This window comes from Mesitornis unicolor, unplaced genomic scaffold (assembly GCF_000695765.1).
Source record: "Mesitornis unicolor isolate BGI_N332 unplaced genomic scaffold, ASM69576v1 scaffold7294, whole genome shotgun sequence".
Classification (NCBI taxonomy): domain Eukaryota; kingdom Metazoa; phylum Chordata; class Aves; order Mesitornithiformes; family Mesitornithidae; genus Mesitornis; species Mesitornis unicolor.
Genome location: NW_010179326.1, coordinates 78,834 through 93,728, shown reverse-complemented (window position 1 = coordinate 93,728; position 14,895 = coordinate 78,834). Strand labels below are relative to the sequence as shown.

At 48.8% G+C, this 14,895-nt stretch overlaps 1 protein-coding gene across 1 annotated transcript in view; it reads left to right on the top strand.

The window, feature by feature from the left end:
* FLNB (filamin B, beta) overlaps positions 1-14,895 on the top strand; it is a 71,879-nt gene that overhangs the window by 395 nt on the left and 56,589 nt on the right. The window contains exon 2 of the mRNA XM_010182721.1: positions 1-24. Coding sequence (XP_010181023.1) covers positions 1-24 — 24 coding nt within the window. The remainder of the gene's footprint in view (positions 25-14,895) is intronic.

Sequence of the window (14,895 nt, the reverse complement as noted above, 5' to 3'; positions counted from 1 at the left end):
AGAGCATCAAGCTGGTCTCCATAGGTGAGTGCATCCCCAGCGAGTGCTTTTTGCTTTTTTTTTCTCGTTTTGTTGTGGCTTTTTTTTTCCTTTGCCCCGCAGAGCGTGCACGGGCTCCGGGCGCTGAGGGCTGCAGGCTGGGGGGCGGTAGCCGAGAGATTTCTGCTTCTGTTGTCTTTAACGAGCTTTGGGGGTGCGGTGTAGTGTTGGTCTAAGGCTGTGTGTGCAGTTGGGCTGTCCCACAGCCCGGCTGTCGGGGCTGGCAGTGCTCCACAGTTCTGAGCCTCTCTTAGTCCCTATTGCATACGTGAGGCTTTGCTTTCAGGGCTTTTCCTGAAGAAACCCAGCATAAGAGCACACTCGCTCTCTGTGCAGCCCGTTTTCCCAGGCGGTGACCCCTCCTGCAGCGCTGGCAGGGGGTCCCTGGGCTCTGGCAGAGTGCTGGACCCTGGCTCTCGTGGGGTGAGCTGCGGGGAGATATGCACTGCCATAGGTGGTAGAGGAGCACGAGGAGACTTTTCTTGCTCGCTAGAGCCCAGTAGATGATGCCAGTGTTCAGGTTAGCGTGAATGCCTGCCTAAGTGCAGTTGCAGCTTTTGAACAGGGCTGCATTTTCTCCTTAATCATTTTGCTGTGGTAGATCGTGGGTAGAAAATGTACAAGGGCCTGTGCTAGCTCCAGGAGATGGGTGGTTTGAGCTAATGCCCACCCTGGGTGGCATGAGGGTCGACTGCCCATGCCACACTGGAGAGAGCAATTGGTAGATAACTAACTGGTGGTCTGCTCACGAAATTAAAGCTGCTGGCATGCACATCACACTGCAGATGATACCTCAGGAATGCATGTGGTGGCCGTTTTGGGAATGGCTCAGGTGTGGCCACAACTGCAGTCTGTAAAGTAATAATTTGAATGCCTGAGAGATCTCTGGGAAGGAATGTGAATGCCTTTTCTAGCTCTTTGCCAGATAACTCTAATTACTGCCTCCTGATGACTCTGGCCTCGATGAATTGCACAGCTGAATTTGGGTGAGTGCAGTTCTGCTCGGTTGTCTAAAACTCTTGGCCAAGGTGAAAGCTGTTTCACTTCAGAGGGAAGCTACAATAGCAAGAAAATATAAACCTCTCCAGTCCGGGAGAGACCTGGCCCTCTGGAAAGCTGTGGCTGGGTGGAGTAGGTGGGTACCCTGTTGTTCCTCACTACTAATGTGTAAAAGCAGCTTTGGATGGGAACTCTTGGGCCCTGAATGGCTGATTATCCTCCTAGGGCAAAACAGCTAATGTACTTGCAGCTGGGAACAGAGCTAGTGCTAATTTTTTACTTAGAGATGCATTCCCTTCACACATGGTGGGGTTCGAGTTGCAGCTGCTGACTCCTGGACTGAGCTTGCCTTTGCTAACATTGGAGCTCACCTTTCTTCTTCAGCTGCTGCAATAGCTCCTCACCAGCCACAATGCTTGCACCAGGCCAGCACTCCCCTCCTATTGTATTGTTTGCCCTAGAAAAATGTTGCTGCTTCAGCTGCCTTCCTATTTGTCTGTGGGACTTCCCGAGGGCAGCGTGTTTGGGAGATCAAGGTTAGTCCGGTCAGGCCTGGCTCCCAGCGGCTTCCTTTCTAGAAATGCTGCTCCCTTACGGGATTAGGCTGAGCTGCAGGGTGGCCACGATCATTCAGGACTTGTCTGTTTTGTGGTTTATTTGCATTGTGGTGGCTATTAAAAAACGAACAAACAAACCCACAAAACAACCAAACTTGCCTCCCCCCATCAAAAAAAAAAAGGGCCCTAAAAAACCAAACCCCAACCCAAACCAGTAGTTAAAGCTTTGGAGAATGAAATGTCTGTGGCTGCTAGTGCCTTTGCCATATCCAGCCTCTGCACGAAGGGGTTTATAGTTTCATCCCTTGCTGTGCCACCAAAGCCAAGTGGTAGCACAGGAGCCCTACTATTGCATACAGTCCTGGATAAACTGAGCCATTTCTGAAAAAACATCCTGAACTCGCTTTCAAAGCAAGCCTTGTGGTGCTCCCTTTGGCTGGAGGGGCTGAAGCCCATGCCACCTCTCTTGCAGGTGCAGCCTTGACTGGGGTTGCTGCCTGCCCTGGGTGCATTTCTCCCTGCAGGCCCTGAAGAACTTGGGGCACATTTTTGTTTCTGGTTTTCAGTCTCATCCTTTGTGTTGCTGAGCAAAACCGAGGCTGTCATGGAGTCTGGACCTATGTACCAGTAAAGGATTTTAGGCAGAGAACTTTTATGACCAGGTTGGTCTTTAGGGCCCGGGTTGTTTAGGGCCAGCTCTGAGCCAGATCAGCTGGGAAAACCTGACAGCTGCGGCTGCTGGATTTCTGGCATTAATAATGCCATCAGACCTCTGCTAAGTGGATGCAGTGCCTGTTCCAGTTATTATTTAACTTCCAGGAACATTTTGGAAGCTGTGTATTACGGCTTAGCTACTGTTGCTGAACTACAACCTCACTTTTAAACGTGTTCAGTAGCAAACTTTTGGCATTCAATTCTTGTCCATTTTAAGTAGGTTTTTATTTATTTATTTTAATAAATTTAATAAAATAACTTTCATTTCTTTATTTTTATTATTTGCGTATTAAAGTAAGTTTTACTGAAGTCTGCCTATACCCAGAGAAATCGGTTTAAATTTATGGTGTTTGACCACAGCCCTTTCTGGATGCACGGTCAGGAGCACAACCTCTCCTGCTGCTGTTACTCCTTGTTTAGGCTCTGCTCAGAAGCTGTTGGTTGTTTCAAGATGCTTTTCTTCCAGGCCTGAAGTGCAGATGTGACCACATGTATGGTCTGCTGTAAAAACGGCCATAAAGCACATAGGTGCTTTGTGCCATCCAGCGAAGATGGGATTAAAAGCTCTGACAAAGCTGTTGTTAGGGCAGGTGACTTGAACACGATGTCTTCTGCTCAACACAAGGGAGCCGCTGTGCTACTCAAGTGTTAAGTCTGGCTTTTTTTTCCTGCTAGACTGAGGTAATTACAGATTCCTGGGTGCTGAGTGGCTGTGGTGTGACAGGCCTGAGGAGTAGGATGCCAGGAATGCAGAGCACAAGAGCTTTGCTCTTGGCTGAAGGAGCTGATTGACTTTGTAGATTACTTTGTACAGGAGCCACATTATGCATTGGTAAAAGCTGCAGCAAGTGGCTGAGAAGAGGGGGGTGAAGCTAATTTGGTACTGAGCTTGTCCCTAGAAACCCTGATATCAGGTAATAGGACTCACCTGATGTAGCTTAGAAACAGAAGACTTGTGTGTCTGAAGCCTGGCAGGCAGTTCTAGTTTGTTTGCTGCCGGGTTGCTCCCAGGCTTGCAGCTGGCAGGTCCTGGCTGCACGCTCTGGTGCAGTTTGGTGCCTGTTGGCAGTGTCCTTGTGGCTGCTGCTCCACATCTCTGACAGAGGCAGGATGGGTGCCCATTGGCTGGCTTGTTTGGTAAAACTGTAATCTTAGACTGCAGCAGTCAGATTGATCAGACAGAAAAACATGTAGTTTCTCTTTGCTGGTGTGCACTGTCACCAGATCAGTGAGCTGATCTGGCTTGCCTCCCAGCTGCGGGCTGTCATTGGGATCCAGCACCAGCCTCAGCTACACTTGTGTGGTTGATTTTGAGGTTTGTCTTTGTGGTGGTCAAGAGTCCCACTGTGATGCCTGGAGGGAGATGGGAGAGGAGAGGGTGAGGTTATCGTCATGGTCTGTTGGTCCTTGCCTCTTGGAGACATTGGTCTTGGAGTGTCCCCACTGCAGGAGTACCTCTGGAAGGGCTGTCTCAGCTTAACCTCTGTGTCAGGTGGGGTCTTGGTTAATGGCCAAGTACTTGACATGTGTGCTGTGCTCTGTAGTGCAGACCTCCAGCATGCTCTACAGAGGAAAGTATCTTGACCTCTGAGTCCTTTGAGTACTTCTTTGAGATCTCATTTTGGGAAGATGGTTGAAAAAACAACTTTCTTCCCTAGGCTGCTGGTACACTTACTGAAGGGTGAGAAAGCAAATCTTTAATTTTTAAGAGGACAGTTAGTCTTTTCTAGAACTTGATATATGTATTGTCCTGTAACACCTAGAGGTAGGTGCTTGAAAACGGAAAAAAGGAAAATGTGTTTTCAGCCTGTGTATGCTTAGGGTCTCTCTCTGCCTCACTCCAGGTGCTATTAACACGTCAGAAGGAGGTAGTCAAAATACACTTGTATTTTGTCTGCCACTCACCTGTGACTTCTCTGGAGGGTGTTTTCTGGAAAATATCCAGTGTGTCTTGGAAGCAGGTTTCTGCTTCTTGGAAATGTGACACTTTAATCCTTCCCCTTGAAAATTATTTTTCATAGGCTGGCAGTGGGCCTCATAGTCGGAGACTGGAGGTGGCGTTGGTTTCTGAGAGTGACTGTCTCCTCAGGACCTTTTATTTCAACAGTTGGACTGCTGGTCTAACGAAAAAGTGGCTTTGCATGAGCTATTTGCTCCAAGTTACAGGAAGCTTCAAGGTAGCTTACACAGACTGTTCTTGCATTCTTTTACATATGAGCGGAAACTTGTTAAGTGATCAAACTTCAGTAAAATTACTTGGGACCAGTTAGACTAATGTGCTAAACAGCTTTTTCATTTAAGGCACTGAACACTATGCCAGCTATTCAAGGACTGAAGTCTTAACTGCTCTATATTCTAATGCCATGTCCTGTATTGACTTACATGGGGATGTTTAAATCTAAATGGGTCAGGATAACTCTTTTCCTAGCCTACAACTGTAATCTAAGAACGCGCTTAACTTGTGTGTGGCTGTGCCTCTGCATTGCCAGCATTGTTCAGTGTCCGCTTCAAGCAATGGGAAGTACAACTATGATCTCTGAATGCCCCGAGCTGCAGAGGAATTCAGTTTTCTCTCTGCCCCTCAGACTTTAATATGCAGCCAGTATGAGACCTGAACAAGGGCCTGCCAAGACCAAACCACCAATACATGCTAAGCAAGCACACCATAGCCGAACGGTGCAGTGCAGGAGATGGTGGTGTGAACAGAGCTCTGCTGTACCATGACACTTGCCAGGTCTCTGCCACCAGCATCAGGGGAACCTGCCTGTGGACCTGTCTTTCTTTACTGCCTGGTGTGGTGCACCTGACCTGTAAGTCACTACAGTAATGAGGAAGCAAAGCTGAGTGCCCTGGAGTTTGGCTCTGTTGGTGCTAGGTACCAGTGTGCCTGAAGAGCCTGTCCCAGTGGCCATGGTTTATGAAGCATCAAGACTGGCTTTGACTCTTGGTGAGGCAGCCAGGCCTTCTGCAGAGAAACCTGTAGGTTCCTGTGAGATTTTCTTGCTTTTTGTGTGTGTACTCTGATAGTGTTGTGGGTTCTGTCCCAGAGCACCTAGCCATGGGGAGGGAGAGTCACCTCTGTGCAGATGCACCAAGGTGGTGATGGGTACTCTTAGTAGGTGGAGGTAGGTGAGGATGTGCTGCTGCAGTTTTCTTGGACTTGGCAAGAAAAATAGAATCAGATGTTCCAGGCATGTCTGTGCTGGAGGAAGGAAATGCTGTGTAACTGAAAGTTAACTGTTGGGGGAAGAATTAAAAAAAAATGTAGAGAAGGTGAAGAGAAGACACTGCCCATCCTTGTAAGGAGATCTGAGCAGACTTTGCTACAGCCTTCACTGTGTGCCACTGCTCACAAGGCTTAGTTTGTTGCAGGCTGGATTCATGCTAATGGTGCAGGTGAGCAGATAAGTGCCTTCACATTGTGTGTGGGAAACTAAGAGTAGCAGATGCAGAGTACTGTGTCTGAAAGCTGTATCTTTTCTGCATTTTTCTAGTAGTGGAGGTGTGTGGAGGTGGAGACTACCCACCCTTCTTGCAACTGCTGCCTGGGTGGGGTGAGCAGAGCTACCACTGCACTTCCTGGGAACTTGACCTCAGGTTCAGAGTTGAGTCAAGCAAGATCTGAGGTTCTATTCAATGGGCTAAGCCAGCTCTGCCTGTTGATTTGGATTAATGCAATGAAGTTTGAGGCTTTTTTCCCTAGGCTTTGCTTCTGGGGACTTGGGGCAGATCTTTTTTCCTCCTACAAGGCAAAGGTTTCTGTAGCTCTCACTCCACTGCCTGTTAGTGTTCCTCCTGAAGAAGGACCAGGGCTCTGTAACCTAATGGGGAATACACTTTCTTCCAGGTCATCATTAGGAGATAGATCCTAGTTCCTGTACTTGAAAAGCTTGCAGTGAGTGCTTGTTGTATCATAACCAGATGGTTCTTTGGTCTCTGACATGGTCTCTAACCTGTCTGTGAGCCTCCCTCAGCTTTCTGTCTCTCCTGTAACTTTAAGTTTTCAGGTGTCAACATAACATCTGGTACATTATAGTGAGGATCGGATCTGCTGGGGTGGGCTTTGGGTTCCGCTAATCGATTCCAATTACTTGTGTAAATGCTACTCTGCTGTAAGCAGTTGAAGTCTAACATCCATAGCAAGATGTATGCAATGTCTAGTTCCTACTGTGCTACCATGTGGTAACTGTAATACAACCACTGCAAGAATAAACCCTGGTTTTTTTGTGTTAGCAAAACCAAGCTAGGCCACTTCAAACAACATCCAAGTGAAGCTTTGCCCAAGTTCCTGGGGAAGTGAAGCTTGCATTGCACGTCCTCCCCCCCTTATGCTGAGTAACACAGCAGATGCTGCCCTGGAGCTGCCCGTGGATGGGCAGAGGATGGAGCAGCTGAATCCTGTCTCCTTGGGTGTGATGGGTTGGGGTTGTTTAGACCTCCTGCTGATGCTGCTCTTGGAAGAAAGCAGCCGTGGCTCTGTAATAAACTGTTTGAGAAGAGTGGCCACACATAGAGCTGCACTGTCTGGTTACTAATGGGATGTTTCCTCCGAGTCAAATAGGTGGTGGTCCTCTGCTGTTCCTTGCAACTCAGTAAGCTGTCTACTACTCATTAGTTATTTTCTTTGTGTCACTGAAATATAGCAAGTTTTATTGCTCAGGCTGGTAAGTTGATGGTGGCAGAGCTTTGAACGTACAGGCTGGGATCTTTATTTCTTGCAAAGGGACAAGCTGTTTTATCCAACAGCAGTAGCAGGTTGTGTGAACTCTCCAGCCGACGTTATCCAGTAATAGCACCAAAATGGCTGTGGGCTGCAATGACATCATGGGCTGAGGCTCCTCCCTTGCCTCAGGACACGTTGTAAATCGTGATGCATTGATTCGTCAGAGCATTGAATTACTCCAGCATGAGCTGGCCGGGCTGCGTGGCAGCTGGGTCCTGTGAGGGTGAAGTGGGCACGGACAGACTGCCATGCTGACACCCAGCCTGCCTGCTGTGGGGGAAAAGTTGGTCAAGGGCTGTCACAGCAGCATGTCCCAGTGTTGCTGCAGCCGGTGCTCGCACGGTGTGGGTGCTGCGCTGAGCAATTGGGCTGGGAGCAGCCCTCGCTGCGCTGCTGGGGAGGCTCTTGCTGTGTTCTGCAAGCCTGGGTGGGGTGTGAGTGTTTGCAACACCAGCCACAGGCCCTCTGCGCTGCTGCGGGGCAGTAACTGACAGCGGTGGAGCCGCCCTTCCTGCTGGTGTGTTTCCACCCGCTTTTTGTGCTGAAATCTGAGGAGGACTTCGAGCTGCCTGCGAGATGAGCTCTGGGCTGAGCTATTAAATGCTGCTCTGAAACACCAGCTCCTCTGCCTTGCATGGGTGCTGCAAGCACATCTGGACCTGGGGGTGGGATGCTGGTGGCCAGCTCTCCTCCATGGCTCACAGCCCGTGGCGGTTTCAGGCTGCTTTGGGCTATTGTGACTGCCTGCTGATTTTGATTAGTTTGTGGCTGCTCTTATGAGCTCTGGGCTGAGCTATTAAATGCTGCTCTGAAACACCAGCTCCTCTGCCTTGCATGGGTGCTGCAAGCACATCTGGACCTGGGGGTGGGATGCTGGTGGCCAGCTCTCCTCCATGGCTCACAGCCCGTGGCGGTTTCAGGCTGCTTTGGGCTATTGTGACTGCCTGCTGATTTTGATTAGTTTGTGGCTGCTCTTGTGAGAAGACTATATGTCTATTTTTGAGCCTGTATTAAAGGGCACTGCTGTGGTTGGTGGGCCTAGAGCGAGGTGTAGGTGGCAACTGGTGAGCTACGTTGTGTATGCAAGCCTTGAACGTCCCCTCTGAAGCCCTGCAGCAAAAGGCACCGTGCGTGGAGCTGCTGTGAGCAAACACCCATGTGTGCATCTGAAGGTTATTCAAACACAGAAGAGGAAATACTGTTCCCCTTGGCTAGATACCAGTGTGCTCTATCTGTGCTTCCTTTATTGGTATTTAGCTGTTTTACATTCCCATTTCTCACAACAACCTTGGTGCGGGAGTTTTAGTGGACTTCCCATAGGCAAGTACTGGCAAGCCAAGTCTCGGAGCTAGTTTAGTTCTCAAGGCTGAAAGACTGATGGGTACATCTTGGCAGTGACCTTTGTTTCCTCCCTTGATTATAAGGTGAGTGGTAGCCAGAGGTCCCTCTGGACTTGGACCACAGGAACGAAGAGCCCGTGCTGAGGGTATGTGCACGGTCCTGTATTTGCCTCTGATGCATTTGAATCTGGCAGTGTAACAAATATGCCTTGTACATGTCATGGTGTGAGACACAAATCTTGGATGAATCTGACTCTTTTTGATCTTCTCTACAGAATGGGGAACACTGGCTTGCTAAACAAAGCTGGTGTCTAACTGTCGTCTTGATGGTGCAAGATATCAAGTATTACTTCACTTTTGTAGCTGGACAGTGAATTTTTGGAAGGTTTCCTTCTCTGTGCAAGAGTCAGAGTAGTTCTGTGTGTTGGTCTCCTAAATAATCCAAAGCCAAGGCAGGCACCTTTGAACCTGCTTCAACACTTGGATGCTCCTGCAGAGCTGCTGTTTGCTGGTGTCTCTTCTGGTTGTGGTGGCTTTGAGCAGTTGTCACTTGCTTGGACATGGCTTGCTATCAAATTCCCTTGTGGGGGAGGAGTTGGTGTCTGAGCAGACTTAATATACCGGTTGTGGGAAGACTCAGGATGCTATTGTGTTGTTACAGCTTTGTTCCAGCTGTTGATTAACAGTGTGGCTGCATGCAAATATCTGATAGCTTATGTAACTGCTTGAACAAGATAAATGATATAATTAAAAGTCAAATAGAAACAGCTTTAGTTGTCTCTGAGGATTATTTCTTTTGGTAACTCTTTTAGACTTGTGGTAAAAATGCCACTATAAGGAAATAGAAAAACTAGGCTGGTGACCATTAGGGAAAACGGTGACTCTTGAAAGAGTAGTGACTTCCAGTGTCACAGCCTGAGCCCAGCAGTGCCAGACACTGTGACTGTCAGATATCAGGACCAAGACATGGAGGTTTTAAAACTGAGACTGTGGGACCCTTTATAATGGTGCCATCTTAATGCTCTCTTAATACTTTGTGTTTTTGTAGCCCCATGGTATCTAGTGTTGGCTGAAGCGAGTTTGACACTCTTAACTGAGAATGCAGTGTGTGTGCTGGACAACTGAACAGCTCCATCAAATATGGGTGGCCAAAGGGAGGAGAGTAACCCCACAACTCAGTACAGCTGCTAAAGAGAAGACCCTGGCTGGCAGAGGTTGGCTTCATGTTGATCAACCAGCTCCTGTACTAATAGTACTAACCTGACCTAACCACAGTAGTGAGCAAGAGCAAGGATTGCCAGCTCAATCAAGTCACCAGAGGCCAAGCGAGATCTCTGCTTGAGGGGTCACAAAGCCAGGCTGCTGAGAAGCACCTCCAGATCCCGATGGCCATGGGCTGCAGTGTGCCCCGGGGCTCCACAAAGCTGTGCAGAAGCAGGCATGGCTTACAGGTAGCCAGTTACAGTTTTTGCACCCAAAATAAGTTGGAAAAGCCTGAAATTGCCTTCCAGTGATTTGGAGTCTTCCCCAAAATGTAGGGATGAAGAAGCACTAACTGAAGTTCTGCATTCAGCTCGCTGCTGTGGTAAAGCGTGCTGCTCAGCCCTGCCCTTGGTGCTGTCACAGGGGATGATTAGTGGCTGCTAAGCGAGTATTACTGAGCACACTAATGACTTGCAGACATCTGCAGTTATAGAGATAGGAGGATGTGGGGACACCAGGACAAGGGTATTGCAAAGGCATTGTCCCAGAGAATTAACCACATCGCTGCTGGATTCTCACTTGAGTATATCCCAATGTACCACTTTCTGAGAGGACACAGTCTGGAGCTACCCTGCGAAGCGAGGCTCGTGAAGGTGGTTTGCTCTGCTATGAAAGCACCAGGAGCAGCAGACTGCAGTGAGGAGCTGCTAGTTCAAGCCCTGGAAACAGTGGAGATGTCTGAGGTTTCCCAGCTGGAAAGCTCTGCTGAGCAACCCTGACTCAACCAGGGAAGCCCCTGAAGTTAGTGGCATAAAACCCTACTTCAACAAATCTACTTCAAATTTTGCTGTGGTTTTGTAGCCTAGCTCTGAGCTCTGTATTTAAAGAAATAGCTTTTCTGATACAGATAAATAACTGAAGAAAACTATTTAATTGCAAGGAGGAAAAATGAACTGCTTCACATGAAGTGCTGCAACTATTGGTGAAAACACAGCCTAAGGCAGAGGAAGCTTAAATATTATAATTAAATGGCTTTATTCCTTAAACATAAACTTTAACAAGCTGCAGAATATTTCAACTCTACCTGTCAGAAGAGTAGCTCAGGCTTCTGAATCGGTACCTGGACAGCAAAAGTATTCACGCTCAAATGTAGAAGCTAAAAGGAGCAGCCCAGTCTCCATCTGAGAGTATGACAAACAGCTGTGTGACTTTTGTTCTGTCTGGATGGAGGTAATAGGATGTTACTAAACATTTTTCATGGTGAAATGGAGGAATTGGTAAATGAGGTGGCCTGATGCTGTACTTAATGTGGTAGGTAAGTGTAGGGGGTATGGGAGATCAGGCAGAGCAGTGTAGCTTGCAATGTTGCTGCAAAATTGCCTATAAAGAGAGTGCTTTATGGTTTTTTTTGTGTTGTGTTAAAAATGAGAAACACAATAGGCTTGCAAATGTGAATGATGTGAGACTGCAGATTAAAGATGAGATCTTGCAGCTGGTGAGGATTTGGGTAACTGCCTGCACCCTGCTCAGTCCGTGTGTGTGTGGTGGAGTGCCGTCCCTGAAGGTCAGGGAGGGAGCTGCTGGCTTGTGAAGGTTGGAAAGACTGGTGTGAAGTTGGAAGATTTGAAGTCCAGCCTCCGGAGAGGAAAGGTGGTGTCCTCTGTCTGAGCTCTGGCTACCTTAGGAATGCTGTTAGCAACCAGAGCATGTTAGGTCCGAGCAGCTCCTGACAAAGTTGGATTAGGCTGATGGTGTCAAATGAGTAGAGCTGCTCCTGCCTCTTGCTAGGGGCAGCTTGTGGTGCGGAAGAGCAGGAGGATGGCTCCTGAGCAGAGCCCATCTATGGCCCAGTACTCCTGGTGCGGGAGAGCAGCTCTGGGGGCCAGGGCTGGCCAGCTGGTGGCAGCTGCTGTGAGACAGACTGCTCGGAGCGATGCAAAACCCACACATCCATAGCAAAGCTTGGCTGTGTGGTGAGCGAGTTTGGGTGGGATGAGCAGGTATGTGGTCCGCACAAACGTGTGTCAGACAGCTGTGGCTAATATGTGCTAAAGATGTACCACTAATCCCATATGGTCCTCTTTAAGGTACTCAGAGACCACCCATGCAGGCTGTGCCTCTGCAGATTCACTGCTGTGCTGCTGCTGGTGAAGGCTCCTCTCAAAAGAGGTCTGTCTGATGGTGGCTGCCACTGTCGGGTGAACTACCTGGGCCTCACGCCAAGTGTCTATTCCTTATGTTAGCAGCTTGTAGCCAAAACTGAATAAACACAGCGCTGTCCTGTGTAGGATGTTAAACGCACAGGGCTCAAATCCCAACCAAGGGTGAGCCTTGTGCTATGTGCAGATGGAAGAGTGTTTACTGCTGGGTTGCACAAGCATACAAAAATATGTTCAAACAACTTCACTCCTATCTCCAGAAAGAGGGGAAAGCAGCTTCCTTCAAGAAGCAGCTGCACAACACTGAGTATTTTTTTATTTTAGGATTGACTTTCCAGGAAGAGTGGCCTTCCTTTCTGGACAAGGATGGTCATGGTTTCCAGTGCAGGGGAGGATGGGTGTCTGTATGTGAAAGCTCATGAAGAATTAACATCTAGCTAGCTTACACACAAAAGCATTGAGATATCTTCAGAGTGGTCATAGAAAACCAATGATGCCTGCCAGGACTGCAGGATGCGAGTATATGGACGTGTCTGTAGTGACACTGCAACTGCCTTGAGCGTCCGCATGTGGTGTGCAGCCACAGAGAGCAGCCTGGGTGTGTGGATGTGTCACGACCCTGATGGGCACTGGCGTGGCAGTGCTGTGGCAGTGGCTGGAGCTTGGAGGCAGGATGACTGATTTTTGACATTCTGCACTGTTGTGGCAAGGCTGAATGGCAGTGGCCTGGTAAGACATGTTGTGGTGGCAGTGTGTGGGTGAAGGGCTGCTTTCAGGGCTGTGTGTTTATGTTGAGCACGTACTTATGTCTGAATGTCAAAACGGATGTTGAAATGTCTCAGATGTTGGAGGGAGATTTCCAAAGTGGCTGTTCATATCTGCAGTGGGGTACAATTGCATGCTAGAGATTAATTACCTTTCCTATTGCTTCGCATGGAAATAATAGGACAGAGAGAGCTGACCTGCTGATAAATCCTGGATAACATTGTCACTAACCTAGAGAGGGCTACAGAGCATCTGTAACAGGGTCTTTGTGCTTAAATGCTTCAAAACAAACTTCATGGAGCAGTGCTGTTAGGTGCTCAGAGACTATTGAAACTGAGACAAACCACAAAGCTTTTACATGGCTGAAGTAACTGGCAGGGTATCTTCTGATGTGTCACCAGCCCCTGGCCACAAAGTATGCTCCAATCCTGAGCTCTTTGGTGCTGCAGTGTTGAGTGGAGCTGGGTTGAGCCATGCAGGGCTGCATGAATGGGGATTTCCTTTGAACAGCCCTGTGCACAGTGAATCACAAGTCAGTACAGCAATTCTGGTTTGGGATGGAAAAATTTAATCTTGGTGTATGTTGTGGCCAAGGATTTCCCCAAACAGTAATCACTTCTGATAATTTCCCATGTGTTAGTTTTGGCTTCAGAATCTCCATCCATTGCAGCTTTCACTCCTGGTGACTGCTGCACAGAAGATGTCAGACAGCCCTATCTGAATGGGCTCATTTATCTCGACAGGATTTTACATGCTGTTTCTTATAACTATCTTGACCTACCCCCAGGGTGAATAAACATGCTCTTCAGCGGCGCAGAGGTCACTCTGGCGTCTGGACACCTGGATTATTTGTTGCTCTTTGTCCTTGCTAAGGCTTTATTTATTTTTCTTTTTTTTTTCATCGGGATCTCTTGCACCTTTTCCATCTCCGGTGCATGCGGGTGCCTGAGGATGGACCCTCCCGTTGGTCCCCTGCACCAAAGCTTGGTCACCTTCCTTCGAACGTGTAAGATGCCACACAGTGCTAAGGACTTGTCACCTAGTGCCTCTGCCAGCCCTGGGAGGTCTTTGCAAGAACTAGACAGGTCTGTAACCTTGATGCAACCTGAAGTGACCCAGTGAGATTTAGGATTACCTTAATCCTGCAGAGGTGCTTAAAGCACTCGTGCTTCAGAGACAGTTCTTAGTTTTGTTGTGTTATGCTTGCAGAAATCTGACTTTACAGCTGTTCTTATCAGTTCAGCCTTGCTGATCAAGCCTTGGCTTTCTCATTGTGTACGCACATGGTGTGTTGTGAGGAGGTGCTTTTTTTGTTTTCATGTGTGCATGAAATAACCTCCAGTTTATCAGACTCCTAGATGAGTATTTCTTGCTGAGGTTAGACAGTTTTGCGTTTGCCTAAAATTTTAATGTCTTACTTAGTGGAGCTTGTTTCCTGTGAATTGGGTAGTCATGTTGCTGACTCGGGCATAGCAGCCTGCACTGATGGGAAGGCGAAGCCTTGCTGTGCCATGGCAGTAAGTGTACTGACCCTTGAAGAGCAGAGACCTTGGATGAGATCATTCCCTTTCGTTCCCATCCCATGCCCAGAGGAGGGAGTTGCAGTTTTTGTTGTAACTTGGTTTCAGAAGCTGAGCCAAGCATTTCTCAGCAGTGTGGCAAAGGCAGGAGGACTCCTTTCTTCCTCCCTCCCTCTGTCATTTAACAGAAATCCACTTTCCAGCATGCTCACTCCCCACTTCAGGGACTTTCCTTCACCAGTCATTCCCAAATGATTAATCAGCACTCAGGCAGCTTGCATATTCCCATGGCTTTCTGGTGCTTCCCACCTCTGGTGTTTGACGCCAGGACTGTGGGGGCTAATGTCAGCGTGGGCACAATCCTGCAGCCCTTCCCAAGGCCCGGTCCCATGGGGCCTGGTTCTTTGTGGGGGCTTTCCCAGGCAGCCTGTTGCCCACGGGGTCAACACAACCAGTCTTCAGGGTGTTTAAAGTCCTTCAGGACGGGAGCCTGCTGGGTGACCCTGAACCAGTGGGGAGCAGGAGTGTCCTGAGCAAACTTGGGCTGCCTTTGCATGGTGAGGTGTGAACGGGTTGTGAGCTGCCCAGCTTCCAGTCGTTTCTATCCCAAAATGCAGAGCTTTGCAATGGAGGGCACTGAGCTCCATTCCAGTGGTGCAGGGCGCTTTCACTGTCCCCGGCAGAGGCAAGCGGGAGCTGCGGTGTGCCGGCCGCTCCCGGGGCCAGCACCGGAGGGGCGGTGGGATGAGCTCAGCAGCGGGGAATGCGCTTTGCTGGGCGCGAGGGGGGCCGCGCTCACAGGGCCCATTGTCGGGGCGGTTTTGGCAATGATGTCAGGGATGGCGGCGTGTCGTGGCAGGCCCTGCGTGCTCGGGA